The sequence below is a fragment of the Nelumbo lutea genome, chromosome 1, assembly GCF_056320005.1.
Source record: "Nelumbo lutea isolate HS-2025 chromosome 1, American lotus-T2T, whole genome shotgun sequence".
In the NCBI taxonomy this organism is placed as follows: domain Eukaryota; kingdom Viridiplantae; phylum Streptophyta; class Magnoliopsida; order Proteales; family Nelumbonaceae; genus Nelumbo; species Nelumbo lutea.
The window spans coordinates 61,409,993-61,426,846 of NC_142684.1; the positions used below are offsets into that span (position 1 = coordinate 61,409,993).

General features: G+C 37.7%; 1 protein-coding gene and 1 pseudogene across 1 annotated transcript; one reads left to right on the forward strand and one right to left on the reverse strand.

Annotated features, from left to right (window-relative positions):
• The first annotated feature begins 1,033 nt into the window (after positions 1–1,033).
• Positions 1,034–2,104, forward strand: LOC148874831 (F-box protein At4g18380-like; annotated as a pseudogene).
• Positions 2,105–10,713: 8,609 nt separating this feature from the next.
• LOC148874832 (U-box domain-containing protein 35-like) lies at positions 10,714–12,860 on the reverse strand. Its single transcript, XM_088975935.1, has 4 exons — positions 12,544–12,860; positions 11,309–11,427; positions 11,087–11,202; positions 10,714–10,977 (listed from the first exon to the last, which is right to left on the reverse strand). The coding sequence occupies exons 1-4, from the start codon at positions 12,830–12,832 to the stop codon at positions 10,869–10,871; spliced, it is 633 nt and encodes a 210-aa protein (XP_088832061.1). The 5' UTR covers positions 12,833–12,860; the 3' UTR covers positions 10,714–10,868.
• Positions 12,861–16,854: the final 3,994 nt, after the last annotated feature.

The window sequence follows — 16,854 nt, forward strand, 5'->3', positions numbered from 1 at the left end:
TTGTTGGCTCGACAGTTGGACCATTCAGCTTGGAAATCTATCAGGATATTGGTTCCATTTCAATCCACAAAAGGCAGTCGAACCATTGATTTGTTCGACCTGAACAATGGTTTTGGGCCATTTTTTATTTTAATTAATTTAATTGTTTTTTTTTTATTTTTTAAAGTGTAGGTTAATACATTCAGATTGAATGGTTGAACAACTGACCCAAAAACCGGTGGGCAAAACGATTCCAATTCTAGGTCGATTTTTAAATGATTGATTTAGCTAATGCCAAGTACAAAAAGAAAAAGAAACACTATTACCAAAGTTTATTTTGTTTATGTCATGGGATTTGTTTCTATACATATATCATAAGGCTAGAGTTGTAAAGTGTGTTAGGTCGCTATGGCCTGATCACTGTAGCAAGCGGGTTGTGCCAGGCCTGGCCCCAAACCCCATGTAATGCTAGGCTGGGGTTTTTAGGCCCATAAGCTGACATGAACAATTGGACCATTTTCCCACAGCCCAAGTACGGGCCATGGGCTGTACCAGGCAGGCACGGCCTACATAAGTGGGCCACATCACACCCATACATAAGCATTATGTACGGCTACATCCCACAATACATTTAAAATGATAAGACCCACAAAAAAAAATGATAAAGTCTAGAGTCATGATCTCTCCTCACACCAATCGACCTCACAGGCACATCCCACCATGTATTGGGAACGGGATCTGCTCCTCATGCATGGGTGCCTCACAGGCACATCCACCGTGCATTAGGAACATCTCCCATGAATAATAACTTATAAGTACAAGAGATATTCTCAATGCATGGTAGGATGTGTGTGTGAGGTCATGTGAGGCACCCTGTGTGAGGAGCAAATCCGGTCTCCATGTATCGGGAACATTTTCCACACTAATATATTAGGAAAAATTCCCGATAGGTACCTTGTACTTTAGGTTGAGTGCCAATTTAGCACCCAAACTTTAAAGCGCAACAATCTAGTACTCGAACTTTCAAAATGCAACAATCTAGTACCTATTGTTAATGGATTGTTAGTTATGTATATTATGTGACCTCATGTGCAATTTAAGACTTTTGAAAATGTCAAAATTACCCTTAGAAATAAAACACATTGTTCATCATCTTCTTGAAACAGTCTCTCAATAGTCTAGACCAAGACACTTGGTTGTTTTATTCGTGATTTAAGGCCTTTATTTCTAAGTTTTGTTCATTTCAAACTTTCAAGCTTCAACTGCTATACTCTACGGCCAGAGTCTTGAAGCACATGATCACTTCAACTGTTTACATGGCTCGCTCTTATGTCTCATCTTCAACAAAATCCTAGATGCCAAGACGTTCGGCCACTGCCTCACCGTTGGCAAGTGCTTCGGCTCCCTCATTTGTCAAGTCGACTCAGTTGTTGTTAAGGTCAACTGTGTTGACGATTCTGTTGATGTTGATGATCGTGATTCTTTTCAATCTCATGCTAGCAACTTAGCTACAGGTTTGACCAAGTTCTTGCTATATAGAATCATCTCGAAGTCTCTTCGGTTCCTACAATGGACCCTTCTCCTTAATCAGAAGAAGAGCATCTCATATGGGTCTTCCTTCCATTATTCCCCCGTACAAGTTCTCAAGAGATTCAACGAGATTCAGGTCCTCTGGATACAACTCCTTGACGACTCCAATAGCTATGCTGGTGGTGGTGATGGGTTGTTGCCAAAATGGAGGGGTGAGTTTGGTAGCTCGCTACAGAGCCGTGTGTTACTAGGAGCCACTTCTTTTTAGAAAACGAAGCTTACATGTATTGGGAAAGGAGATAGGAATGATTGCTTGATGCCTTTGGCATTGGTGGGAGGTGAAGAGACTTCCCATGGCTCATTTTGTATGAACGATAAACTGAAATTGAAGATTGTTTGGATGATTATGTGCTTGATTGCTGCCTCTGCAAGGCACCACCTATTGCAATAGATAATCACTGACCATCCGACGCTTTGGAGTGTTGTGATAATAGATGCTTGTGGTCAAGGGACTCTATGCATGGGGGAAATAAATGTTCAGTTGAACCAGCTTGGACGGCATTCGGCCAATGACCCACACCACTTTGTCTATTAATAGAGGAACCCGCGGTTTTCCCTTCGAAGACTGATGAATGCTGAATTACGTTTAACTTGAAGGGCATTTGTTACACAGTTGTTGCTTTATCAACTAGTAATGGAACACCTAGGTCACCTATTAACAGATGGTTAATAAAGAAAATTATATGACACTTAAAGGGAATTTGTGTCTTTTCCCATGACACTTAATGGTTGGTTAACAACAGGTACTAGATTGTCGCATTTTAAATTTTAGGTACTAAATTGACACTCGACCTAAAGTATAGGGTACCTATCGGGAATTTTCCCTATATATTATTATTCATGGGAAATGTTTCCAATGCATGGTACGATGTGTCTGTGAGATCGATATGATGTACGCTCTATGAAGAGCATACTCAAATTCTAATATCTTATAATTCTAGGTTCATATTGCAGAATGGTACTGTAATTACATTGAGTTTCAATTTCTCAATATATGATGTAGTTGTTTGTTTCCTTGTGGTTTCCATTGGAGGAGTGAGAATAGTTCTACAACTCTAAAACTTGTATGATTTGAATTAAACTAGAGAGTATTTGATGACGTTGCAGCATTCAATGATATACAAATAAATCGAATGAACTGCACTTAATGGCTGTATTGGGAATTGTATGTTTAAGCAATAATAACACCCCATGTCAGCCACACAAGATTGGAGTGGTGTGGGCCATATAACTTGAGAACTCGTATCTACTTTCTACCCTAACCCACTAGCACATTATAGTGGCACATGAGAAACATTTGTTGTTGTCATTTATGAGGAGATGTTATCACCTGCTGGGCATCAAAACATGCACATACTTTCTCAAAAATCCAATTTTGTAATTCTTGAAAAACCTGCAAGATAGCAAATAATTCAGCTTGGATAACCGAATTAACTTGAGAAGTTCATCATCCTATTATTTTTAGACAAGATAAGTTCCGAGATAATATGGTGATGCCAAAAGTATATAGAGAATCCGAAATCTTTCCTGCATCTGAAAATACTATATAATCTGTATTTTGATAGAGGAGAGAAAACTTACTATCCCTAGGACGATTTAGAGGAGGTTGGGAATCATTGGTACAACTTATGGAAAGATGAAAAGATTGATTAACCATTTTGGCAATAGAAACAGGTAGAATGTTGTGATTTGAAAAGATTTTTCATTACGAGCAAACCAAATAAAATACCAAGCTATGGCAAGCCAACCCAATATATGCATAAAAAGAGTTTGGTCAGAATTTGATTGTGCATGTTTTGAATGTCAGTAGTCCAAGAATTTTGAAATATATTATGAAATTGAAGATTCCAAGGGTTGGTGAAAAGATCAGATTGAGCAAATTGGCAATTATGGAAAAGATGGGTTAAGGACTCTACTTCTGTATCACAAAATACATAGAGTTTTTCAATGTCTTCTAAGCACAGCTATTCTTTTACTGGGATGAAGTTGTTTATGATTCGCCATAAAAATAATTGGAAACGAGGGGGATAGTTAATTTCTAGATTTTTGTAAGGCAAAACTTAATTAGGATTGATATATGGAAGACATAAGTGAATTTCTTTTTTATAGTTTGCCTTAACCGATTACTTTCTAGAGCTATGATTTTACCAAATCCAAGAAGTGTCATTATTTGAAGGGTAAATGGGGGTTTTAAGGATTCTGAAGGCTTTAGGTGCAGGAAATAGGGAATGGATAATGTTGATATTCCAGGTTTCTGCTTCAAAAAGATTCAAAATATTTATATTCTAAAGACGGGGAGCTAAAGGTTGAGAAATCCAATAGAAGTTGGAATCTGATTGAACCCAAGGGATTTGGGAAATTAAGAAGGAGGAGTCTTCATTCACTAAATGTCTTCATTCAGAAGCTAATTCAATTAATTTTGGACATATAGCTTTCCAATAAATGGAGCTTGAGGAAGGAATGGAATAAGGGAAGATAGAAGAATTTTTGAGATATTTAGATTTCTAAATTTGAACCCAAAGTTTATTCTATTCATTCAAGAATTTCCAAGCCACTTTCTTAAGAAGACTTTGATTTACTAGATTTAATCTTAAATCTAAGACCTCCATGAGATTTGGGCAAAGTAAGAGTATTCTAGGAACACCAACGATAAGGGTGTTTTCGGTTGGTGGAAACACCCCACCAAAAGTTCCTAATTGTTTGTTCTATATTTTCAATGGTTTTTTGGAGGAACTTGATTAGAGACATCGCATGAAGAGGAATGGATTGGAGAACAAATTGAATTAATGCTAACTTCCTTGCTTGACTGATAACCGAAGCCCTCCAATTATTTAATTTGGCCTTAAGGTTTTCTAGAATATAATTCAAATTGCCATGTTTATTCTTAGACCAGAAAAGAGGGAGACCTAAATATTTGGAATTTTGGTTTAGAGGGCCAATTTTGATTTGCCTGCTAATCATATGTTGAAGTGTAAGATGAATATTTTTACTGCAAAAGATTCCAAATTTTTCAAAATTAATTAATTGACTAAAGGAATCTTGAAAATTTTTTAGAATTTGGCTAAGATTATAAATTTCATTTGTATGAGCCCTTATGAAAAGCATTACATCATCAGCAAAGAACAAATGGGAAATTTTTGGGGAAGAGGGAGTAAGTGGGATTCCTTGGATTTTTCCATATTGTTCAGCTTTGAAGGACAGTCTTAAAAGAGCCTCCATAGCTAAAATATACAGATACGAAGATAAGGGGTCTCTTTGGTGAAGGCCTCGGGAAGGGTGAAAATGACCCTCAGAGGTACCATTGATAAGGACTGAAATGGAAACAATTGAGATACATTCCTTGACCAAAAGGCAAAAATTGTCAAAAAATCCTAGAAGAGACATGACTTTAAGTAGAAAATTCCATTCTAACCGATCATAGGCTTTTGACATATCTAATTTAAGAGCCAAATAGCCTGTACCTCATTTCCTATGTTTGATGAAGTGAAACATTTCCTGAGTGATAATTGAATTATCTGACATTTGTCGGCTCAGGACAAAAGCTACTTGATTGGGAGCTATACACTTGTCCACGATAGAGCGGAGCCAATTAGTTATCAACTTAGCTATGACTTTATAGACAACATTGCAAAGACTAATAGGTTTGTAATTTTCAACTTTTGTACAATTAACCTTTTCAGGAATGAGACAAATAAACAAATGGTTTAGTCTTTTTAGGAGTTTCTTATTTTGGAAGAATTCTTGGACTACTAAAACTATGTCAGGTCCCATAAGCTCCTAGTAATGTTCAAAAACAAGGGCTGGCATCCCATCTGGTCCTGGGGATTTAAGATTACCTATAGAAAACAACGTAGACTTCAATTCTTCAAGTGTTGGAGTGGCTAGGAGCATATTATTATCATCTTTAGAAACCACTGGGGTTATTATTTGGGATAGCTCTTCCAACTCCTGAGGCTCTTGGAAAGTATAGAGGGAGTTAAAATAATCTAGAAAGGTGTTGGCAATATCTTTGTGAGAATTTTTCCAATTATTCTGATCATCTTTGATACCCTAGTTGGAGCGAAGTTTGTCGAGAGATTTGTCTCCAATAACTTTCCAATTGCCAATTGGCTTTCTCGTATTCCAAATACAGGTCTTGAAGATTATGGGAAGACTCTATTTGTTTGGCCTGTAAGATTTGTTCTTCCAAGCATTCTAATTTATCTCTTGGTTCCATAAAAATTTTCCTCTTCTAATCAATCAAATCCTTCTTCAGGTTGTCTAGTTTTTTGGATAATTTAAAAGCTGCATAACCATTGGCTTGGGATTTCCAACTTTCTTCAATAAGTTGATGACACGAATTATCTAAGTGCCACATTTCAAAGAACCTAAAAGGTTTAGGCAAGTTTTGGATTGGTGGATCCATATTTAAAATAAGAGATGGTAATCAGAGCCCCATTTGGTTCCTAGAGATAGGCCAGCATTTGGGAAAAGTTTGAGCCATTTAGGAGACACTACTACTCGATCTAGAGTTCGTTTAATATACCCTTACTACATTTGTTGGACCAGGAAATTCCACCACCTTGTATGTTTAATTCTAATGGATTAAAGTCACAAATTGGGGTTCTATAATGTTTAGAGGTAAGATTGAAGCTATTATTAGAGGATGTGGGATCTAAAGTATTACAAGAAGTAGCCTCATTAAAATCTCCTATTAATAAGAAAGGAATAGAAATGGACTGTAGGCAATTATTTAAAGTTCTCTAGAAGTTATTTCGATGATGTTTTACTGAGGGTCCATATAAAAACCTACTAACCAAGAAGTTGAATTGGAGTGAATTTCAAGAAAGATGTACTTAGCTGTCGACATTATAACTGACATTGTAAAGCTTACTTTCCAAAACACTCCTAAGCCGCTTGCGTGCCCTTCAGGGGTGATAGTGTGACAGTTAGGATAAGGTAATAAAGAGGAGAGGTTATTAATTCTATTGTTAGGGATTTTTGTCTTACAAAGGAACAAAAAATTCAGGTTAAATCTATGGACAAAATCCCTAAGGCCTTGAACTGACTTGGGGCGCCCAACCCCATGACAGTTTCAACTTAAAATTAGCATTGATTTCAGTGGGGTTGAAAAGGGCCAGCCACCTCCTCCCATAGAAATGAAAAAACTGAGATAAAAAAGGAATTAAACCTTACCAAATCATTATCCTCTGAATCCCTGTCAACATCTCTATTATCTAAAAGATCAATGGGGATGATATGCTCCTCTAGAGAGATCAAAGATGACTCAAGCATGTCATAAGTGGGGAGATCAGGAAAGTGGTCTATCTCTAGGTTAGCAATTAGGTCCAATCTAGGTCTTTTGCCTCTAGAGAAGGAGGGCCCAGAAGTGTCATATAGGAGTAGGTTTAGCAGTTGTTGCGTATTCGTAGCTAGATTAAAGGTACTAGGAGAAACCCTTAAAGGGGCAGATGAGGAAGATGGTAAAGGAGTTGGAGGAATCGAGGTAGAAGAATTGTGAATAGGAGCATGTTTCTGGTTTGGGAAGGGTCGAATGGGGTTTACTTCTTCATTAAGATTAAATGGGAGATTCACAAACTCATTGAATGAAGGACGTTTCTAGAAATGTGTCATAGCTAACTCATCCCGAAGCCAAGGACTTGGATGATTCATTGTACGTTGACTAAAGGATTGATCAAAAGATCTTCCTGCAGTTTGAGGGAGGTGTTAAGAACAACAACGAAATAGTTGGCCAAGCTTACCACAAATGTAGTAAGTCCAGGGAAGGTCTTCATATCTATAGGTTATCCAGTTATTGATGCTAACAAAGCATCCAGTTTTTAGAGGTTGCATCATAGATAAGGTAACCTTAGCTCGAATGTAGTTCTGGGCAATTGAGATGAGACGTGTAGGACCTATACATCTAGAAAGAGGTCTACCTACTTCCAAGGAGAGAGTCTCGAAGGAAAGGTCGTGAATTTGAACCCAAAGCTCAATTTCTTCAAGATTTCAAGCGTATTGGGGACGACTGGGAACCCACGGTTGCATAAGGATCCATTGGCCATTAAGGGTCCAAGGGCCATTGTTTTGTATTCTATCATAATCCTCTACATATCTGAAATTGAGACAAAGATGACCATAGTAAAATGGAGCAAGAAGCAACCAGTTAGAATCAAGAATCCATAACTCATACAATCCCTGAACACTTCTTCAAACTGATCTATAAGTCTAGAAAACAGACGATAGATTAGAGAAAGATTCCATATCTCTTTGACGTTTGGAGGGATAAGAGGTTGGATATTAACAACATCTACAAGCCCATTACCTTGAAGCATGTGTTGAAATGCTTCATTCAAGGCATCTATATTATCCATGATAAGGAGAGAAGTAGAAAGACTGGGGAAAACCAAAGGGAACAAAGGACCTATAGAAGAAGGGACTTGAGGAAAAAACACGGAGTAGAAGAGAAAAGTGAGTAAGAATAGGAGGAAGAAGAAAAGACAGTTAAAAACTTTAGCTTATTTCGATCTGAACCACATCATTATCATGAAAAGACAATCAATCTACTCCGCTATAAATGAAACAAAGGAAAATAACTCTTTCGTTCCAAGCTAACTAGTAGAAGGCTATTTAGTTAGTATACTACTTGATAATCATGTAATTGGTAAACAAAATTGAGTCAATAAAACAGAAACCAAACTAGTAAAAGCCAGAGCAAAAGCTAAAGATACTCCCTTTTGGGATTAGCCGTCTTGCATGAACTATACTCACAATGTGTCCAAAACAAATTAGGAGAATAACATTTGGAGGTGAGCTTCGAGAGACGGTGATTGAAATATGAGACTATGATACTGGGGTTTCTAACCCCCGACTTTACTATTTAAGTAGCCACGCATTCTTCTATATTTTCCAAACAATGTTGCCGGCTACCAAGCATCAACTACTACAAACCAGGCGTTCTCCCATATTTGCTTATGCAAATTCTTCATAGACGAAGAACCACTTGATCTTCCAAAACATCCCTTGTACTTGTATATTTTAATTCATGGGAGATATTCATCTTCCCACACTTCTTTTACCCACAAATTTTCCTAATATTCTATCGATAAGAACTACCGGTGTGTATTGGGAACATCTCCCCATGAATGACAAGGGATATACATACATACATACATATATATACACACATATATATACATCATATTTTCTCCTTTTTTATATTTTATATTTTATATTTTTTACTTTTCAATTACCCTCTATGAGTCGTTTGATTTTCCCATGTCTGACAAGTCATGCAAATTAATGTTTTGTCTTCCAAAACAATGCATGAAAGAGGGCGGCTATCTTGTTTTAATGAGGTGTCTTCCAGCAATATTAAAGAGGGAAGGCCACCATTGAAAACCTCCCATCTGTATTAGACTTTCAAAACATTTCCCACAATATGCCTTTTCAGTTAACTAAGAGTCTCAACATCTTAGCATCCCACAACATGTCAGCACGTCTCTCCTTCAATTCTCACCTCCTTCCTAATTTTTTTAGAATTTTGATTTTTTTAAATCTACCTAATAACAATGAAGTCCAATGACATGCAAAAGATGTTTGGACTTCCAAAGCATCTCCCGCCAGCGTATTCCAAACGTCTCTCTCTTTCTTAAAAAAATTCTTCTTTATCCCTCGTTGATAGGTTCTATTGGAAACTCGATTTGGTCTTGAGCTATTTCCCATTTTCTATCGTCTTGTTCCAACGATCAAGCTCCACAATAAGCTCAGTTTGCTCTCAAGCTATCATCCCATTCTATCATTCTATTCCAACAATCAAGCCCCACTCCGGCTTCTCTTTCAAATCTTTGTTTGGGTTTTTCAACAATCAAGCTCCATAGGGGATTAGTTTTATAACAGGTCGATTGATGTGAGTCATATTCAATGTTTTCATTGTCTTTTGGATGTTAAAACTGGGTCTCCGCCATTCTTCTTTTGGATGCCAAAATAGTTCAGTTTTGCCGTTAAAATTGTAAATTCGGTTTAGGTTCTATATATAATAAGATTAACTGAGGTGGGTTACAGTCTTAGCAGAATTTTCATTGTTGGATGTTAAAACAGGGGCTCCGCCCTTTTTCTTTTATACTTCAAAATAAGGGCTTTACCCCATTCTATTTCTCTACATATAAACTTATTTAGTTTGGTTTTGTAGGTAAGCTATCGTAGAATTGCATGCATTATTTCTGAGTTTTCTGTTCCTCTGTTTTTGTTCTTGATATCATTTCGTCGAATTTTATGTACTAAGGTAAAGAAGGATAAACATCCTTTTTGCTAAATGAGATCGAATTAGAGTTTAATACTTATTTTAACTTTCTAGACTTGAAGGCATTTATCAACAGAGAAGAATCGGGTGTTGTCAATTAAGCTATATCCAGAGATATCAAACGTAACAAGAGAAAGCCCCCAATTGCATCCTTCATCATTCATTCAGGTCCTTTGTTCTATTAAAAGCACAGTCCAAATCAATGGAATATAATTCCCAAATGCCATTTCCAAGCCCACCCTGAAAGCGAAAAAAAAAAAAAAATCCAAGCCCACCCATCCAAAAATAACCTTAAGTTTATTCTTTCGGATCACAATTATACAAATGTATAAATAGTAGAGGTGTAAATCAAGACCGGCATGGCAGGGTTTGCATGCGACCCATGCAAAATGTGGGCCGAGCTGAGCAGTACTTCCCTCTCTTGGTATATTTTAGGGGTCAGCCTGACACAGTTCATGGCCAAGCTTACGTAAACCCGTGCCATGGGCTGGACTGCAGATCGGGTCATGCCATGTTTTTTAAAAATTAAAAAAATATATATAAATTAAAAAATAGACAAAAAATTAAAAAGATTTTAAAATTTTATTTTATATGAATTTTGATGTATATAATTGTTTATACATACAATAATAAAATAAAATTATATATATTAATATATTATATAATTATTATATATATTTTATATATATATATATATATTATTATATGTATAAAATGTATATAAATATATATGGATAGTATTAGGCCGTGAGCGGCACGGTCTGCACAGCCCATACGATTGTACCGTGCCTGGCTAGTAACGTCTTCTTCATTCGAGTATATGTAGTAGTACAACTGAAAATATTTACAGTCATGAGGCTTGGTTTTAAACTTTTCAATTCCATTATTTCACAGGCTCTACCCAGTAGACAGACCCATTACAATAGTAATTAACTGAAGATAAGCTTAACTCAATGTGTGGGTTGCAGTCAAGAAATTAAAGCAAACCGGCTGATCAGAGGACGAGACCCATCATCGTCTACCTTGTCATGACTAATTCCTTGCCCTCGCATATGAGTTTGACTTCACAGAAGTCTGGTGCGTTCTTAGATATCCCGTGAGCCACTGGGCTTCCCCTCCTCAAGTTCCTGAATACAAGAGCGAGTAAACCGGCCGGAATTTAGTAAAAAGTAGCTAGCAGCAGAATAAGGTGTAGTAGTAGTAGTCGGAAGTAGTGGAGAGGTTGGAGATATATACCTTAAGCTAGATCTGGGGGTCCCCATAACGAGCTTTCTTATGTTGAGAACTGGAATGAGGTCGAGAACAGCTTTTGCTTTGAGATCACTCTCGATTAGGAGAATGTCTGCACTCACCTGTTGATCATGTTGCCTTCAGATGAATAAGCTAGATGAAGCAAGAGCGCATCGTGTATATATAAACATGCTATGAATTAATTCATTTTAATGCGAATGAAGCTACCTTGAAAGCAGAGCAGGTATCCAAGAACTTCTGGAGGAGTCCTCTTCGATACATTCTGACTTGGTTCACATAGGCCTCCACCATCTTCGTTTTCACCTGGCCCTTAGGAACATTCCCCACTGCATAATACTCATGTGAATGCACCATTCAGATCAGATTGCAAAACAACTTGGTGGGGTGGGGACTGGGGAAGAAGATGCTTTTATATACAAATTTGAGCTCTCAAAAATATATTCTAAGTTGAGACAACTACCTACAGAAAGCAAATTCGGTGATCTATGTTTGTTTTAGAGTTGAGACAACGGCTCTTTGGATCGACCAAACAGATGTGGTTTCTGGGTTGACTTTGCGGAACCAAAGAATACTATAAAACCAGTCATTAAACATATGGAGAGACCAAACAGATGTGGTTTCTGGGGTTTCTGGGTTGACTTTGCGGAACCAAGGAATACTATAAAACGAGTCATTAAACATATAGAGAGACCAAACAGATGTGGTTTCTGGGGTTTTTGGGTTGACTTTGCGGAACCAAAGAATACTATAAAATCAGTCATTAAACATATGGAGAGACCAAACAGATGTGGTTTCTGGGGTTTTTGGGTTGACTTTGCGGAACCAAAGAATACTATAAAATCAGTCATTAAACATATGGAGAGACCAAACAGATGTGGTTTCTGGGGTTTCATTAAACATATGGAGAGACCAAACAGATGTGGTTTCTGGGGTTTTTGGGTTGACTTTGCGGAACCAAAGAATACTATAAAATCAGTCATTAAACATATGGAGAAACCAAACAGATGTGGTTTCTGGGTTGACTTTGCGAACCAAAGAATACTATAAAACCAGTCATTAAACATTTGGAGAGAGAGAGAGAGAGAGAGAGAGAGAGAGCATATCCATATGAATGCACCAGTCAAATTGTGAAACAACTTGCATGGTGGGGTGGGGAAGAAAATGCTTTCATATACAAATTTGAGCTCTCAACAATATTCCAAGTGGAGACAACTACCCACAGAAAGCAAATTCGGTGATCAAAGTTTGTTTTAGAGTTGAAACAACTGCTCCTTGGATCAACCAATTTACGTGGTTTCTGGGTTGACTTTGCAGAACCCAACAGTACTCTAAAACCGGTCATTAAACAACTTCTACGACTAAATTATCGTATGTTATTCATTAGTATATGGAGAGAGAGAGAGAGAGAGAGAGAGAGAGAGAAGCAAGGGCAAGGCACATACAGGGAGTGGGGATGTATCGAACTTCTGGAAAGACATGAATAAGATGAACAAAAGTGGAGGGTTTTGTCAAGTTATTCAGAGTCCAAAGAAGAGCATCCATGCTCCAATGGTTCTTGCCCACTGCAACATACACTTTATCATGATCTCCAGGTTGGAGCTGCGCTGAGCCCATGTCGACCTTTGCCTCTTCCTTGATAATTGCAATTGGCCGGCGGAAGTCGAAATCAAAGAGATCGTCCTCGTCCTCCTCTATCTCATTTGACAACGTCCTTTCGCTTCCCGACCCCATAATTGCGCTGATCGATGCAACCCCTGCGTTGTTGTGGCTCTGCAATATCCAATATCAGAAGCCAATATAATCTCACTTCTCACCCATCCCAATTAAAATACTATATATATATCCTCAGAGAGAGAGAAGCTAGATTTCAAACAGTCCAAAATCAGCAGAGTTTTTCTTGGCAAGCCAGAAAGAATATGCTTTTCCTGTGTGGCATTCTATAGGAATTAATAAATGAAAACCACGTTATGGATCACCTCAGCTCACATTCTTATGGGATTATGTCATTCTCAAGATTTCGTTTGAGTAGGGACTTAGTAATTACGAGTATAATTATAATTCAAGTTCAACAGAAGACATCATACATCATTTGGGCAATCTCAGGGTTTCCTTTTTCTGCTGCGGCTGCTTAATTCTTCATTCATGTATTACTCAGAATATAATTGAGAGTTGATGAGAGATGTAAGTATGCTGCGTTGGTTGCGGGCTCCTAAAGGATCAGACTTGAGAGAGCAGAGCAGACCAATCTCCTTTCGGCTGCACTGGGGAATATCCGAATACAAACGAAGGGATCACGGCTTGTCTTCTGGAGGCCAGCGTCGTTGACATCAAATTAAGCGTTGACATCAAGTGTCAGCACAGCAGAGTCTGGTACTGGATTTCTAGGACAATTCTGTCCCGATTGAATTGATCGCCAAAAACCCAACCAGTTGGAAAAGTCAGAATTCGAATCCTCCTCATCTTCTTACTGTAATTAGGAAGCAAAGGGCCATGTGTCATCCGCCCATCTTCTAGGCTTAGGTAGATCTTAACCTGGTTTAACTAATTAACTTGGGTTGGAGGTTTAAAGCCAGAATTAATATTTGGCTGTGGTAGGAGAATTGAAACTTCAAATAGCTTGGCGTCTCAGGTAGCAGTTATGCCGCAATATAACCGCATATTCGGACAGTATCAAGGAAATGGATTCATGGTCATGGCCATATACAATCTTGGTTATTTTGAAGGATTAACTACTTTGGTTTCCTTAAAGTATTTCTTACAGAGAGGCAGTGTCAATGGACCGGGTTTGGATTGGATCCATTTGAAAGCATTAGATGGTTCAAAAAGGCATATTGAATTGGACCATTTCAGATTTTATGGTCTACGTATTTATTGGATTGGATTGGACTTAATAGATTTATATTGGACTGGGTCTGGTTGAATTAATTTCTAATCATTAAAAGAAGATAAGAGTAGTGGTGTCAGTGGACCAGTTTGGGTTGGACCCAATCTGAATCAAAACCAATTTTAACAGGTTGGATAGTCCAATAAGCCATAATGAATTGGACCAGTCCAGTCCAAATAAATATTTATCGGATTAGATTGGACTGGACCTGGTCCATCTGTAATGGACCCATATTTGGATGGAATCAGATTGGATCAATATCCAGTTCATGGACAACCCTATCCCCATTTGACACAAATAGCTAGGACTTCCGTTAATAAAATATTTTGAGCCATTTCTTGCAAGTCGTATTTATACAGCGACATCTACTTGCATATTGCAGATAGAATTGATTAAGCATTTGATATATGAGTCAGTACTTGGACTTTCTAAGATATACGGATTAAGATTTTCTAGTTAAGTGGATGAGATGGGTATTGTCCGAGGTTTTTAAAACCGGATTAGACAAGGAACTGTTCTTGGGTCGAACGGTCTGATCATTTGGATCAAACAGTTGGCCTGCTTTGATTAAAAAATAAAAAAATTAAAAACACAAAAAATGGCCAAAAACAATTATTTGGGTCAATGGTTCGACAATTTGACCACCTGGGTCAGCAGTTTGCTGACCAAATCAATGGTTTTGGCGACAGGTTTCTGATTTTTCTGGTCCAATCATCCAGTCCGATCACTGCTGATCAAATCAATGGTTTTGGCCAAAAAATGGTTTTGGTGACAGGTTTCTGATTTTTCTGGTCCAATCATCCAGTCCGATCCCATCCGGTTTTGAAAATACTGGTATTGTCCAAATTGTGCGATGTATTGTTTTGGTGGCGAATCCATTTATATATTTTAATAGGGAAAATCTATGATGTGAAAAATATATAGTATGAAAAGAGTTTTGACCAATCGAAACTCATCCATGAATTTTGAAAAATAACACCTGATTTTATGATTCCAGTTGATTGGCCAAAAGTTTTTCAGATATGATATCTTTTCGATATCATAACTGAACCCATTTTAATATATGGCCATGCATACTGTATTAGTGACTACAAGGAGTTAATTTTGGGAAACTTGCCACATGGCGGTATGTATATTTATGGCTAACTTGGACTCCAGATCATCCTGACCTGACATCTGATAATCATCAATAGAGAGTACTCCCTTAATTTGAAGGAAATTTGATTCAAAAAAGATGGAACTCACTCTAATACTAATGGGTATTGCCACAAGTTGTAGAGCTTATGGATTCTAACAACAGTCCAGTTATTTGTACTTTGCTGCACAACTTTTGCAGTTATAAATGGCAGTCATGAGCTCAATGTGTTCTAACTTAACTTTTAAACATGGAAGTTCGACTCCTTCCAAATATAATGAGTCGAGTTCGGTCATTGGGTTTTACATGCCCCATCCCTGACCTATATAAATAGACACGCACGCCCACACACACATTTTTAATTGGACAGGATCAGGGTGGGTGGATAAATGCCATTTTCGCCCTGTCTTCAATCACCAGAGCTTCTAGTTTCCCTGAAATGCATCCTGAACGCAATCAGCGGTTAAAAAGCCCATGTTGATCGGGGCAAGGCAGGTCGGAGCCCAAACGGGGACAGGTCAAATTTCCATCTCTATTGCTAGAAATTAATCAATCTAGGGTTTGGACCAGAGCATTCAACATGGAAAGCAGCGACTTGTGCAATCTTCATTCCTGAATACCCAATAGAACTTATACATGCTTAAGAAGGGAGGGGAGATGGTGGGAGTAGTGGAGGTGATGGAGAAGGTAAGGTCAATGTGGCCTTCCATGGAAGTATGTGGATTTTCCCGAAGAACAAACAAGTGCATGTTTTGAAAATTTAAAGAATAATTAAAAGCATTTTCATCATTTAATTTGTTCCACCAACCCAAACATTAATGCTGTGTTTGATTTGAAAGAAAAAGTAGGAAAAGGAAGGGTAAGTTAGGGAGACTATTATAAACCTTATATACATTTTCCTACCTTTTCCATCAAATCAAACATAACCTAAAGGTATAGAATAGGGAATGAAAAGTGGGAACAGAGAGTAGGGTGCATTTGAGGCCCACTTGTCATTCCATGAAGAGCCTTCAGCCCTATGGTTTGATCTCTCCTTCAATTTCCGAGGGATGCCGACTGACCATTAGGAATGGCAACAGGGCGGGGCGGGGACGGGGAGCCTCTCCCCATCCCCGTCCCCGCTAGTGGGGACAACGTTATCCCCATCCCCATCCCCATCCCCATGGGGATTCCCATTCCCCCTGATTCTTTATAATGCTAACTATTTTGTTTTTATTTTTTATTTTATTTAAAAAAAATAAAAATAAAATAATTAACATTTACAATCATATTAGAAAATATTCAACCATATTTTTAAAAATATTAATATATGTATATATGTATGTTTATATATTTACATATATAACGTATGCATACATATATACATATATATTAGTGGGGATCGGCGTCCCCGCACTCCCCGTTCCCGTTCCGTCCCCGCTAACGGGGATGAAAATTTCTCCATCCCCATCCCCGCGAGAGAAAAATCATCCCCATCCTTGCCCCATTGGAGGCCATCTCAGCTATTAGGTAATTGGCACAATCTAAAATAATATGTCCCATACATAAAGTCATAGTTGAAATTTGAAAACCCACATAAATAATGATTATATATTTTATAAACATATTCAATAATTCCATGCTTGCATTGCTGAGAATATAAGGCATCATGTTTGTATCATGAAAACAATTATTTAGTTGACAGCACATGTATTAACCTTATCAATTAAACGCCCAAAACATTTAATTCATGTT

Bases quoted from the DNA above. Each gene is read 5' to 3' on its own strand.
- LOC148874832 (XM_088975935.1), bottom strand. From the start codon at position 12,832: ATGGGGTCGGGAAGCGAAAGGACGTTGTCAAATGAGATAGAGGAGGAC. The intron at 11,428-12,543 runs GTATGTGCCTTG...AGTATTATGCAG, and splicing joins TCGATACATCCCCACTCCCT to TGGGGAATGTTCCTAAGGGC. The intron at 10,978-11,086 runs GTATATATCTCC...TCTTGTATTCAG, and splicing joins ACCCCCAGATCTAGCTTAAG to GAACTTGAGGAGGGGAAGCC.